This window comes from Tinamus guttatus, unplaced genomic scaffold (assembly GCF_059628265.1).
Source record: "Tinamus guttatus ecotype Peru unplaced genomic scaffold, ASM5962826v1 Tinamus_guttatus_pri_ptg000226l, whole genome shotgun sequence".
Lineage (NCBI taxonomy): Eukaryota > Metazoa > Chordata > Aves > Tinamiformes > Tinamidae > Tinamus > Tinamus guttatus.
The window spans coordinates 3698894-3711540 of record NW_028288760.1 but is presented as its reverse complement, the minus strand read 5'-3'; the positions used below and the strand labels follow the sequence as shown (position 1 = coordinate 3711540).

The following is a 12647-nucleotide window of genomic DNA, read 5'->3' as shown; positions in this document are numbered from 1 at the left end:
ATGTTACGTATTTATACATGTGTATGTGTTCAGTTTGAAGTTTATGCATTTGGGGGGAATTTTTTGATAAAATCAGTCCATTCAGGATCCAAGAGCCATTTGGAGTGAGCATTTTGGTGACTGTTGGGCCTGGAACAGGGGCTCATTCACTTGACGTCTCAGACATGCCAATCCCCATAGGTGGCTGTTGTTTAAGAATACTGGCATGGGAAGGTAGTGAAACCAGTGGGATAATAGGCCTGGCGCAATCCCAGGCAAGGAATGTTGTCGCTGCTGGACAAGGGCGAGGGAATTCGCTGATTTAGACGAGGCTGCGGCCCGGCGGCGCGGCCGTGCCTGAGGTGGAGAGTAACGGGCAACGCCAGGCGCCCGCTTCCAAGATGGTCGCCGCGGCCACAGCCGCTGCCGCCGCCGCCATCGTTTCCAAAATGGCCTCCGCGCATGTCCTTTGCGCAGGGCTTCCTGCCCGTTGCCAAGATGGCCGGCGTGGCCGCGATCACGTGAGCGTGGGCGGTGCCGAGGCCCGCCCCCGCGCGGAGGCGGTTCGCGTGTGGCGGCGCGTGGCCCCTCGCGCGCTCCGTCCGCCGTTGCCAAGCGGGCCGCGGAGTTATCATGGCAACCGGCCGCGCCGCGGCGGGGCCGCCCGGGTCGAGCCGGTGCCGCCGCTGATGGAGCTGCCCGGGGCTCTGCCCCGGCCCCGCTCCCCGGCCCCGGAGGCGGCCGAGCCACCAGGCTCCCCCGCTCTCCCCGCCGAGGAGCGCCCGCCCGCCGCGCAGGAGGCGAAGCGCCGCGGACCCGGCCTACAGGCTCCGGCGGAGTGCGGGGCACGGGCCGGGGCCGGGGATGGGCGCGAACCGGGCGGCCGGGCCCGGCGGCCGCGTGTCACCGTGGACAGCTCCAAGGCCAAGACGTCGCTGGAGGCGTTGAAGATCAGCCTGAGGCAGCTGCGCTGGAAGGAGGTGAGCCCGGCCCGCCGGCGACCCTTCCGTGCTGCCCTGCGGGGCCCAGCCCGGCGCGGAGCTGCCCTCTTTTCTCCCAGCGCCTTCCTCTGCCGCGTCGCAGCGCCCACTGCCCTGGCAAAGCCCTCCCGCTGCCTCCTCCTGCCCGAGTCTGCCGTTGCCAGAGCTTTTCCCTGTCTCTTTCTTCCCTAGTGTCCCTGACCCACGGTGAAAGCGACCCCCTTCAGCAGGCAGTTCCTTCCAGTTGGTGTTTTCTGGCATTTTTCCATGTTGGTTATTTATAATTAGGTTCAAGGCATGAAGCTGATTTATGACCCACGGTGGCATCAGCAGTTATGCAAGCCAAAATAGGAGTAATCGGATCTTACCCTTCAAAGCTTAAACTCATCCCTGGAAGGGGCAAGAAATAAACCTCTCCCCCATGTAGAAATGTTTGTGGAAAAAAGCATCTCCATTTGCAGCTTTTCTTCCCTTTCACCCTTATCCCTTCCAAGTATGGGGATGTGATATTGAGTAAGAGAATATGAGCCGGTAGATCAGCCTTTAGGTCTGAAGGCAAAACCTCTGCTTTGTAAATTATCTTGAGGCCATGTTAAACAACAGAGGGTGTGAGTAAATTGATACTGAACAGTTTAGTATGACATACATAACTTTTGGTCTTCTAAATTATTGTGCTGAGAGAAGATATATGTATATATTTTTTCCTGCAACTTTCTCAGCGCAGTGTGAGGAGGCCCCTATTGTGCTTGTTTGTTTTTAAACTGGAAACCTGGCAGTATGGGAGCAGGAATGAAAGTGATATTTTGACGTTATTTTAGTCCTGAAGAAATTTCTAATGTGTATCTCACCACAGATGCTAAATAGTTTTCAAGTTGTAAAGATCTTTCCACAATTACTTTATAAATGGCTTCATAGAAGCCATTACTCTTTTGTAAGAAAGAGGGTATTTATAATCCATTTGGAAAAGGGAAGCTGGAGGAGTCAAAGAGGACGTGATCTGTGGCACAGCTGCCCCATTTGACAAAGGCACCGCTGGGATGAGAAACTTCTGTCTCTTGTCTTGTCTCTTCCTCCAGGCCCACAGGATATTAATATTTCCATGCAGCTGACGGTGTTTGTTTGTTTTGCTTTTAAATAAAGGGTAGGGAACATTTGCACATAGTCTGTTCTGCATTGTTTAAACCTGACAATTAAAACCTACAGAATTGTTTTCTGGAGGATATACTTGTATTTGTTCATAATATCTGAAATGTTCAGTGCCACAAAGATATATGCATCCTGCCATGAAGCATTTAATGCATTCTCATTTCAATGATGTACAGAACAAGGGTTACATTTAATTTCTTTATTCTTGTGGCAAAGTTTCATATCCAGAGTACCTGGATAGTGTTACACTGAGTGCTTGTGATTTACTTGGGTTGCCCTCACGAGTTATAGTGGTAATGAGACACGTTTGCTGGTTGACTTTTATCTTTCCTGTTTCCTGAGGTTTGACTGCTGGGGGTATCTGATTCTCTGTGCGGGGTGTCCTACCCTAGACTTGGCTGGTTTCACAGGCTCCTGTTATCTTGAATATCCACACCGTATTACCAGCATTCTCCTTCCTTCTCTGTATCCAACAATAGCAGCTGCTTTTGGCTTTACTTAATCTTTGTTTGTTTGCTGTCTCCCTTAATATCCTCTCTCCTCTATCTGCTAATTCAGTCAATATTTCTCATTTAGTTTGTTGCTTTCCCTTCTGACTTCTTTGTAGTCCTCTTAATAAAGAAGAGACCAAATATTGAATTTTGAGACATCTGTACTATCTAAACAACTAATAATTCATTCCTTATAAAGTCACTGAAATTCTTGAGCCTCATATGGCTCAAGAGATGAGTCGGTCTCTCAATGGCAATTAGCTGGAATGTAGGAAATGCCCTAATAAACACTATGTGGTAGTAGGGTTTGTCTAATGCCAATTAATATCAGATCCATACCATGTTTACACTTTTAAAGCAGACCCATATGTAGGGGGATTTGTTTGTATGTTCGTTTTATTTTCAGGGGACACAGAGAGCATTTTGCAATATACTAATTGTTCTGTATTGAACAGCTAGAATGGAAAACATTCATCTGCCCACTTGTGGAAGGGAGAGGTAAAATTGCCAGTTTCTGCATATGCAAATATTCCCCATTTATATCTGAGCTATTCCATAACTCTTTATTTATTTCATTTCATTTTATTTTTATTTTTTTACTATGAGACAGGTAAATGGCAAGAGTATTTTTCAACTGGCAATATTCAAGTCTTGTTTTCACAAAATTCTATTTCTCACTTTCATGCAAGAAATCAATCTAAATAATGAGATATTGCATGGGAAGTCTTGGGAAAATTGATTGGTATTTGAGCGGCTGCAAACACAGTATATTGCAGAGCAATAGCTGTAGCTATGTGACACCTTTAGAAAATCTCTAGTCCAGTGGAGCAAGTCTGGGGAGAGAGGGATTTTTTTTTTTTTTTTTGCTTTTTAATTGGCATTTTAAAATAGTAGCAAAGATTTGGTTTAACCCATACTTCTGCAAAAAACCATGAATATCCATCCAGCTCTACTGGTTTGATACAGTTTTCAGCTATGGAGATCTTGAGTGAATTAAATTATCAACTGTGATAGCCATATGTTAGCTAATGTACAAGGGTGGACTTCCTAAAAGGCATTGCAGAATTTCTACGTGCCATTGGAGCAGTTACCGACATCATTAGATTGCTGGCTGATTTGGTGTGTCAGATTCTTTAAATGAACATGATATGCCAAATGAGGTAATGGGCACAAATTGAGCTTGCATCTTGAGTTTATTCATTGCTTAATAAATCATTTCTTCAACTGGCTTTCAATTACCAGGAAAATGGAAGAAGCGGGTATCTCGGACATCAGATATCCCAGCATCAAGGGCTTCATTCGTCTCACTGGTCGGTAGATGCACAGAGGCATAGAAATAGTTTGAAATTTCATGGTAGGGAAAGTGGACTGGGAGCCATGATGTCATTAAGCATCACAGAGCAAACTGATGTGACCCGTGAGACAGAGTTTAAATTACTGCATTCCATTCAAGAGGTAGAAATGACCTGTCAGATGAATTAGACCGTGATTGATAAGAGTCGTGAAAACAAATCTGCTCACTTTGCAGCCTCCTGTTTTTGTTCTCGTGAATGCCCTCCATGTCCAAATACAGAAAGATTTTAAATAAATCCTTTAAAGAGTTAGTGAGTTGTTTGCAATGTGGAGTTGTTTGCGTGAGCGCAGGGCTGTGCAGACGGAGCCGGGTCGCTGCGGTCCCAGCCGTGACGCGCGTGTCCATCAGAGCAGGGCTGGGGCCGCCGCGGCCTGGAGGCTACCGGAACCGGGGCACTTCACTCGCCCACCCTTCTCTTTAGGTAGCCTCGCACCAGACTCCGGGAGGGGGCAGAAAAGCCTGTTTGCACGGGTTTAAAATGCTTTCATATCTGCCTAGTGCTGCCACAGAGCGCTGAATAATGCAGCTTGTTTGTTGTTCTTTTTCTCTTTCTAAGCACTGTTGTTGTGTTAAAATATGATGCAGATGATAGTGAATGTTTTCCAGCCCATTCAGGAGATTAGTTTGGTCCCATTGTTACACAAATCCAAACAATACAGGTTTTTTTCAGAAGTAGCCAAGCTGCTATGCTATCTGAATCGTGGATTCTGCTGTAAAATGGCCTCCGTTTTGCCATGCAGAGGTGCTTACACTTCATCTGTTGTGAAATGATTTCTGTGCAGTGTTCATAAAACGCTTTGATATCCTCTGTAGATGAAAGATGTTATATAAATGCAAATTTCATTCCTTTCCTTTCAATTCCATTTAATAAATAAATAAATTGTTCAGGTTTTAGTGGGAAGGGAAGCTTGAGACCTAATACTAAATCTGTATTCTGCATATACCTGTGGAAAGAGGTTAAGGCCACTGATTGTCTTTCAGAGCCTTACAGAATTAATTTTTGGATGTACAAAATCCTTTTTTTTTTTTTCCTGTCTGAATAATAAGTGAAGAATCCTCCAACTCTGCTACTGTGTATTTCACCCCTGTGAGTAAGGAAGTAGAAAAAGGATACATCACAAAATTAGCATTCTAAATTTAATTTTCAAAGCTGTTTAGTAAATAAACTTAAATTTTAATTAAAGTAGCAGCTAAAGTAAATAATTCACTCGAAAGCTTTATGCTTTATGCTTTTTTTCATTTCTTTTTTATGCTGGAAAGGAATCTAAGGCTTAGCGGAATACACTATCGGAAGAAAAAACAGTTTTTGGGGTAAAGAATTAGTAGTTTTTGCAGCATACTGTGGTTGTTAAGGTACATTTGCAGAGTTTCTTTTAATATGTTAACTATTTTGAAGTTATGGGGTATGGAAGATGGTGGATATTTAATAGAACTGGATCCTGAAAATGCTGTAGTTGTAATTATGGCATACGGTTTGAAAAAGATGCAATCTAATAATATAATAGATTTTTGGGAATGTACCCATAAGATAATGCACTCCAGTTACCATTGGAAATTTATGGTCAAATCTTGTGTGAATGGGAAAATAAAGTCTTTTAAGTTGTTAGGCCATTTAATATTCTTGGCATAATCATCTTAGTCCTAAAAAAGTTAAAAGTATGCACTTAGCAAGTGATTAGATAAATATAGTTACTTCACTTAAAAGGCTTTCTTTGAGTAACTGTTAAATTTTTAATGCAGCTTGTGCATCCACTTAGCCTGGCATGCTCAGAGTGCCTTGCAGTTAGGGCCTTCTTGAATTTTGGAAGCTTGAACTGCTGTTGAGTGGTTTATGCCTTATATTTTAGAAAAGTAATGAAGCAATATTGCCATTTTGTTTCCAAACTTCTCGTATCTCTTTTGCAGTTTCCATGCGGCAGACGTTTGCCGTGTGATATCTATTGGCACGGGGTGTCGTTTCACGATAATGACATATTCTCAGGTCAAGTCAACAAGTTTCCAGGTACCTTTCTTCTGCTTCCGATTTAAACAAATGCTTTAAAAAGTAACAGTTTTAGTTGTTTTTGTGTTTTACTGTTTTCTTCTGAATCACCTGCCTACCTAGATGACAGTATTTTCAGAATGTGATTTTTGGTAGGTGATTTCTGCTCAGGGGAGAATTTGGGAGAGGGATGGTTATAGAGCTTGTGTGGAGGTGAGGGGATCTTGTAAGAAATGAAGACAAATAGGCTTATTTGTCAATCTGCATGTGTTTGAGAGGGTAGAGGGTTCCTCATAAATTTAGGTTAGTTTTAGTCCTTTCCTTCTCCTAGATTGTCTTTTGGACTTCCCATTGCTATTTCTCTGTGGATTATCCCCTATTTAAGTTATTAGAATCATAATAACAGATGGAATTTATTTGAAGTCCAATGGGTTTCTCATCTTCAGCTTTTGATAAATCTAAATACACTAGGGATGATATGAAGAGAAAATAGTATATTTGAATTTGGCATTCAGCCTTTTTGGATTGCAGAGTAAGCCTCTCAACATTACAAATATGTATGGGATTAGAGTTAGACTATGTGACCAGACCAATAAAAGTAAAAGGCAACATTCCCATTCTCTTCTTCTAAATATTGTACGATGAGATCATATTCCTGATTTTTGGTTAGTCACATACTAAATAAAAAGTGTGTTCTGAGTTCTCTTTATTGAACATACTTATATCCTCTTATGAATTTAGAAAAAGACTGAGTTTTAGGATATGATTTAAGTGAGGTAAGTATGCAATTGTTGTGTGTTATTTCACATCATTAGCAGTGCTGAATATGTGAATTAGTTTTGTTTTTAGTAGTGGGGAGCAAAAATCTGTTTTGAGCTCTGTCCTGTTTCAGGGAGAACAGACATCCTCAAGCGGATTTTTTTAATATTGAAGAGTTCACGTCAGCCCTCATCTTATTATGACTATTCTTCTTCTTTAAGCTCCCTTATTTCTCATTTAATCCCGTTTGAGAGCTCTCTAAACAATAGCTAAGATCTTATGTATTGACTTACCTAAGCCCTTTGCTTCAGATTTATTGCTGCTGTTAGTATGCTCTGAGAATAAGAAACCTCAGGCATCGAACTCAATGCTCTTTACCCTGGCTTTCTGCTGTCTATGGACAGTTCACACACTACTATCAAATAATATCGTTTTCTGGTGGTTTAAATTGAGCAGTATTGTGTGAATGTTGCCCTCTCTTCTCTGTCTTCTATGCCCCTATGCAAGCAGAGTGTGTAGGTGTCAAGGAAAACAGAGTGAAGAGGTCATCAGAGCTGAACATGTGTGCTAGGAATGTAGCTTTAGTCTGATGCTGCGTTTTGCTAAATTCTTTCTCCTCGAAAGAGGTCTTGATTCTTCTGTTGTTTAATTGTGAGATATACAAAAAAATCTTAAAAGGATTGGTCCTCAGAAAGACTTTTCCATAAGGGTAGCTTCTGGGGTCACATCTGTTTTGTTGTCTGTATGTGCCCTGGTGCTTTCTCGCTCCTCCAGGAAGCTCCGGAACCCACTGGCCAAAATCAACCACACTCAGCAGAGGCAGAAATTTGCTGACAGGGTGGTAAATGCCTTGGAAAAAGCTTTGATCAGAACGTACTAATCTGGACATGGGATGAACCGATCTTCAGATTCAAAGCTAGAGGAAAACAGACTTCCTAAATTCTATTGTTTCAGAGCCTATTCTGACAGAATTGCTTAAATAAATGCAAAGTAAATACAAAGTGGTTTCTTATATTTAAATTGAATTGTTTTCTATTTTTGTAATGATATCAAGCCAAGATGTTAGTTGTGGACTACAGCAGAGGCAGTAATTACTATTAGACTAAAGCACTTCTGTTTGTTTTTCTGAGCTCTGTTTTGGACAGCTAATATAAGGCTCTTCTCATATGATACAGTAGTCAGGGGAGCGGTACCATTTTTTGTCAGACTGGCTAAAGTTTTGGTCACACTGAAAACGTAGGCAAGAGTGCCTGCCTATACGGTGAGTAATGGTATAATAATTTACTTTTACAATGAGGCGTCAGTGACAATTCTTCATTGCCTTTAAATAATATCTATTATTTTCCGTAGGCATGACAGAGATGGTACGCAAAATTACACTGAGTCGGGCAGTGCGAACAATGCAGTATCTATTTCCTCTTGAATATAACTTCTATCCGCGATCTTGGATTCTGCCAGATGAATCTTCCTTCTTTGAGAAAGAGGTAGAATACTTTTACTCTCAGAATAATATAATTTGTTACATATGGTGGTCATGTCATTCCTTAATTTTTTTTCCATTTCTACCTGATCGTTAAAAATCACACTTACATAGGTGCTGTGGATGGCATTGTTTTACATTTGCCTGAGATCAGAAATAGTGTGGATGAACTGCTTTTTTTTTTCCCTAGAATAAATTTAAAATAATTGAACATCTTTGCAATACCAGAAGAAATGTTTTAAAATTAAGCACAATAGAAACATAAATTCTTTCCCCTCATACCCTACTGAGTTTAAGGGGACTGAGTATTGGGAATCTAATACTGTAGTTTGTGGAAGATGTTACCTCCTCAGGTTCGTTACCACTGAAGTCTTGTTAGTCCATCCTTCCTGTTTTATCTGAATCCTTCAGAACAGTTTTCTGTTGCGTGTTGTTTTAAATATATAAACATTTTTCTGCATAATTGTTTGAGTGTCCTGTCAGACTGTTACTTTGTTTAAATATTAAAAATGTAACAACATGCCATTCTTTTTTCAGCTGGTGTTCAGTTCTGTTATTGCAAATATTTTTAAAATATTGTATGTGTTTGTTTTAACCCTGTCTGACTCGCCCAGTGCATTCTTGTATTCTACAGTATCCTCTGCTTGGAAAAGTGAGCAGGAAAAGGTATGGACTTTATTAGACTTCTATACTGTATGTTACTTTTTAGATAACTATCATTTCCACAATCCAGTTAAATCCATTATCATCTTTTAATATATACTCTGCAAGTATGCTGGGCCGCTGCCATGACACTGCTAATAACAGTAAAAATGAACACAATTCCAATAGTATTTCAGGTTTGTTACTGAAAATGCAAGACCACTTTGTAAAAGTCTAAGTTATGCAATCAATTTAGGTGTGACAGGTGAATAAGTAAAAATAACGTGAAAGTAAGCTTTCAAATTGATGCACTGGGGTTCTCGCTGTGATTCTTTTGGGAATTGTTCTTGTCTCAGTTACAAGGCACTGATTAAACTGAGCAGCGCGTGGAGATGTGCACAGTACCCCACGGTGTCAGCAGGTGGCACTGTAAATAAATATTTGGGGGAAGAGGATTTGGGTTTTGTTCCAAGAATAACAGATGTCCAGTAACACATTCTTCAGAATTTCCTTTGCATATGTTCTTCCATCTGTGTTTGAGAAAAGCACAGTTCTTGTTATAAAACACTATATTTTATGTTGTAAAAGTTTATATTCTACTTAACAGAAGTTTGTAATGTAACCCCTCCAAAACAAGAAAAAACACAAAACAAAAAATCCCAAATCCACTATGAACCCTAACTGATTCAGAACTCTTTTCACTTGGAGTTCTCTGATCTCTCAGTAGGAGCTTTCCAGTCTTTTCTGCTCTTTATGTGTGCATGCATTTTTTTTGTTTGTTTGCTTTACTATTGAGGAGCCTTTATGTTGTTGAAAATGTCATCTCTCAAAGACTGAATTTTTCGTTTATTCGCAAACAGCTTGAGCGGTGCCTGCATTTTAGACATACCCGTATAAAAACTGGCATACGCTTGAATTTGTGATTGCCATATGGGCATTTACTTGAACAGAAGATGACTTAACCATCTCAGGTACTTCTGGAAGTGAGACTGTATTGTCATGAACTTCAGCAACTAAGTAGACAAGTCATGTTGAAACCTGTGCTGCTGTGGCTTCAATATTATTGGTATTCAAGCCCATTATAGTAAAGTTAATTACCAAATGTCACAATTTCTGTTGCAGCATAGGTACAAGTTAGACAGGAGAAGATAATTTGGTGCCATTTATAGTACTGAATTTTATCTCCAAGGGCTGGACTGAGAAATTAATGCCTATGAGCCTTTGTATTAGAAATGATTACTAAAGGAAGAAATTCATTGAGAATTTCAATCTTGCTACCTCTTCCTGAGGCACTCCAACATATCCAAACAGCTTTCCTCAAATACTCCTACTATGCCTCAGTTATATCCTGAGGCTAATGAATTTTTATCATACATATGTAGTAATAGCTTAATCGATTGCCACCAGTTTTCTGCTGTTCCCACTTTCCCACACACATAACCCCAGGTGGAAAATGGCATGACAATCTAATAATTAATCTTGCATGCTATAAAAGCCATTAATCAATGAGAGCTGCCTTTTTTACAGTTGGATGTAGATTTGGTTCATACTGGGAAACACCAACAAAATGATAGTTCCCTTAGCAGCATTCATATTAAACTGAAATAATGTTTGTTTTTTTAACAATAATTTTAAAGTTTTAATCAGTAAGTATGTGTTTATTTTAATTATTTACCTATTTTTGTTTCATCAAGCCTTGTTTACTAACATGTCACCATATCAGAAGATGAGATACAGATAAATTTATCGGGGGCTGTGGCTACTTCACTCATTGTTAGAAAAGAATCTGCTGGAATCTCAGCACTCATAAGAATTTGTTCCTAATAGGAAACTCTAGTTTCTAAAATGTAATCAGCTTGGGATTCAAACCAGGACCTTGGTTACTCTCGTGTTGCCTCCTGCATACTGTCTGTGAGGATGATGAGTAGGCCTACTGTGATTAATTTTTAATAAGAATCTAATTTGGGCAGTCTCATTTCCAGTGCAGCATATTTTTGGTGGTTTAACGCGATTTTCAGTTATTGGACACCTCTTAGACTTATTATAGGCTTAAATATTCTGGCCTGTATGCTGTCACATCTTATAGCCCATTTTATATGTTTTATCATTTTAACATATTCATTCAACCAGTGTTGTACTCATTGAAGATAAACCTGCAGTTGGACCAGGTTTACATTCCATCAGGCATTATACTCTCCCTCACTGCTGACTGTAAATAGTTAACATTAAAGATAATGAGTCAGCTGAGTTTGTCATTTTGCCATGCGTCTCAGTGCTATTTTGTTTGGAACCATGTCTGCATCAAATGTCACAAGTATTGTAATTAAACAAAAAAAAAACCCTCCAAACTGAAGCATTTTGCATCTCCCTCCAGTTAGTCTGCATTGAAATGTTACATTCTGGGCTGTCTCTGTAGTAAACACGTATCTTGTTCTGAACTGAAATAACAGTCAATGACTGTTTCAAAATGCAATATTTCAAAAGCAGATTGCCATTGCATCTGCAACAATAGTCCCCAGAAAGCATTATCGTTCTCAAAAAAGTGCTGCTGTAGCAAAGCAAAAGTCGCCTGAGGCAAGAAGAGCAGAAATGGGGAGCAGGAGGCAGATTGTCCTTATTCTGTTAAGGGAGAGAGAGTCTTTATTACTTTCTGCCCTATTAGACCCCGATTGGCACTATGTACAGAGGACTAGGATTGTAGTACAGCATTTTTAGTAGTGGGTATTTAAGATTAATCAAATACTCACTGGAATGCTAGCATTAACTAGAAAGAATCCTCTAGTATGCACTGTAATATCCTTTAAGGGGAGGATTATTACAAGGGGATAAAATACTGCTTTCCTTATTTGCACATCTAGGGCCACTGATCTAATTGGGCTTATTTATCCATACACTGTTTATGTAAGCCTAATCTCCATTGTGTTGTTTTGCTCTTTCAAGTGACCTATTTTGATGAAGGATCTTTCATTGCATTAGTGTGATTACTTGTCCATGAGAAAAATCCTAATCTAAATAATTAAACTTGTATTTAAGCTGTAGTTAGTGGGAAGGTTTTTAATAATGTGATTCTCAATAAAATAAATAATTGGATAGAATATAACCAAAAGTACTTTTGGTCCTTGGAAATGTCAGAGGGGAACTAAAGCGTGGATTGGTTGCTTAGCATAGTCACAGAAAAGAGAGTTGTGTCCGAAAATCATGATTATGTTAGTGGTAGCTTCTTCCCGTTATGTTAGTGGTAGCTTCTTCCCGTGTTCCAGTTCTTCATTCTGCAGCGCCAGGGCTCACTGTGGCAATTGGTTGTTTTTCCTTTGTTAGTTCTTGTCCTCGGGCATCAGTCAATCCCCAGTTTTTGCCAGGGAGAGGCAGGCTCGTGGGGGAGACGATGGCAGCAGCTTCTTCCAGCAGGCCTGAGCTGGGAACGGGCTCTGCAGGGCACTTCTAGCGTCTGGGAATGAGCAAATGTAAGCCAAGGATTGTCTGTACTCAGAATATCTGTGGTATTTCAATATATTAATGTGACCGTTCCATTTAGTAGGAAAATTGAAGTATTTTGCCTTTCCAGATCTCATGAGCAGCTGATAAAGTTGCCAGGCTGGATCCTGCACTTTTTTAGCTGCATCCTATGTTGGGGATGCCTTGCCTTGCCTGGGTGCTACTATGAGTTTCATGAACTACAGTCTATCATTGTCTGTTCATGAAAATGTGGATTTTATAGCTGCGTTTTGAAATTTACAATTTGTGCTCTAACAGTTTCTTTCCTCACAAATATCTGTGAATGCAGTGGTGCTGGATTCAACCTCATGGATGGTGCTGGACTCATATCCTACTTTCT

At 40.4% G+C, this 12647-nt stretch overlaps 1 protein-coding gene across 1 annotated transcript in view; it reads left to right on the top strand.

The window, feature by feature from the left end:
• Positions 1-668: 668 nt before the first annotated feature.
• The window catches only part of TTLL11 (tubulin tyrosine ligase like 11), a 38272-nt gene continuing 26293 nt past the window's right edge, over positions 669-12647 (top strand). The window contains exons 1-3 of the mRNA XM_088525366.1: positions 669-959; positions 5856-5952; positions 8041-8174. Of these exons, the coding sequence (XP_088381492.1) occupies positions 669-959; positions 5856-5952; positions 8041-8174 (522 nt within the window). The remainder of the gene's footprint in view (positions 960-5855; positions 5953-8040; positions 8175-12647) is intronic.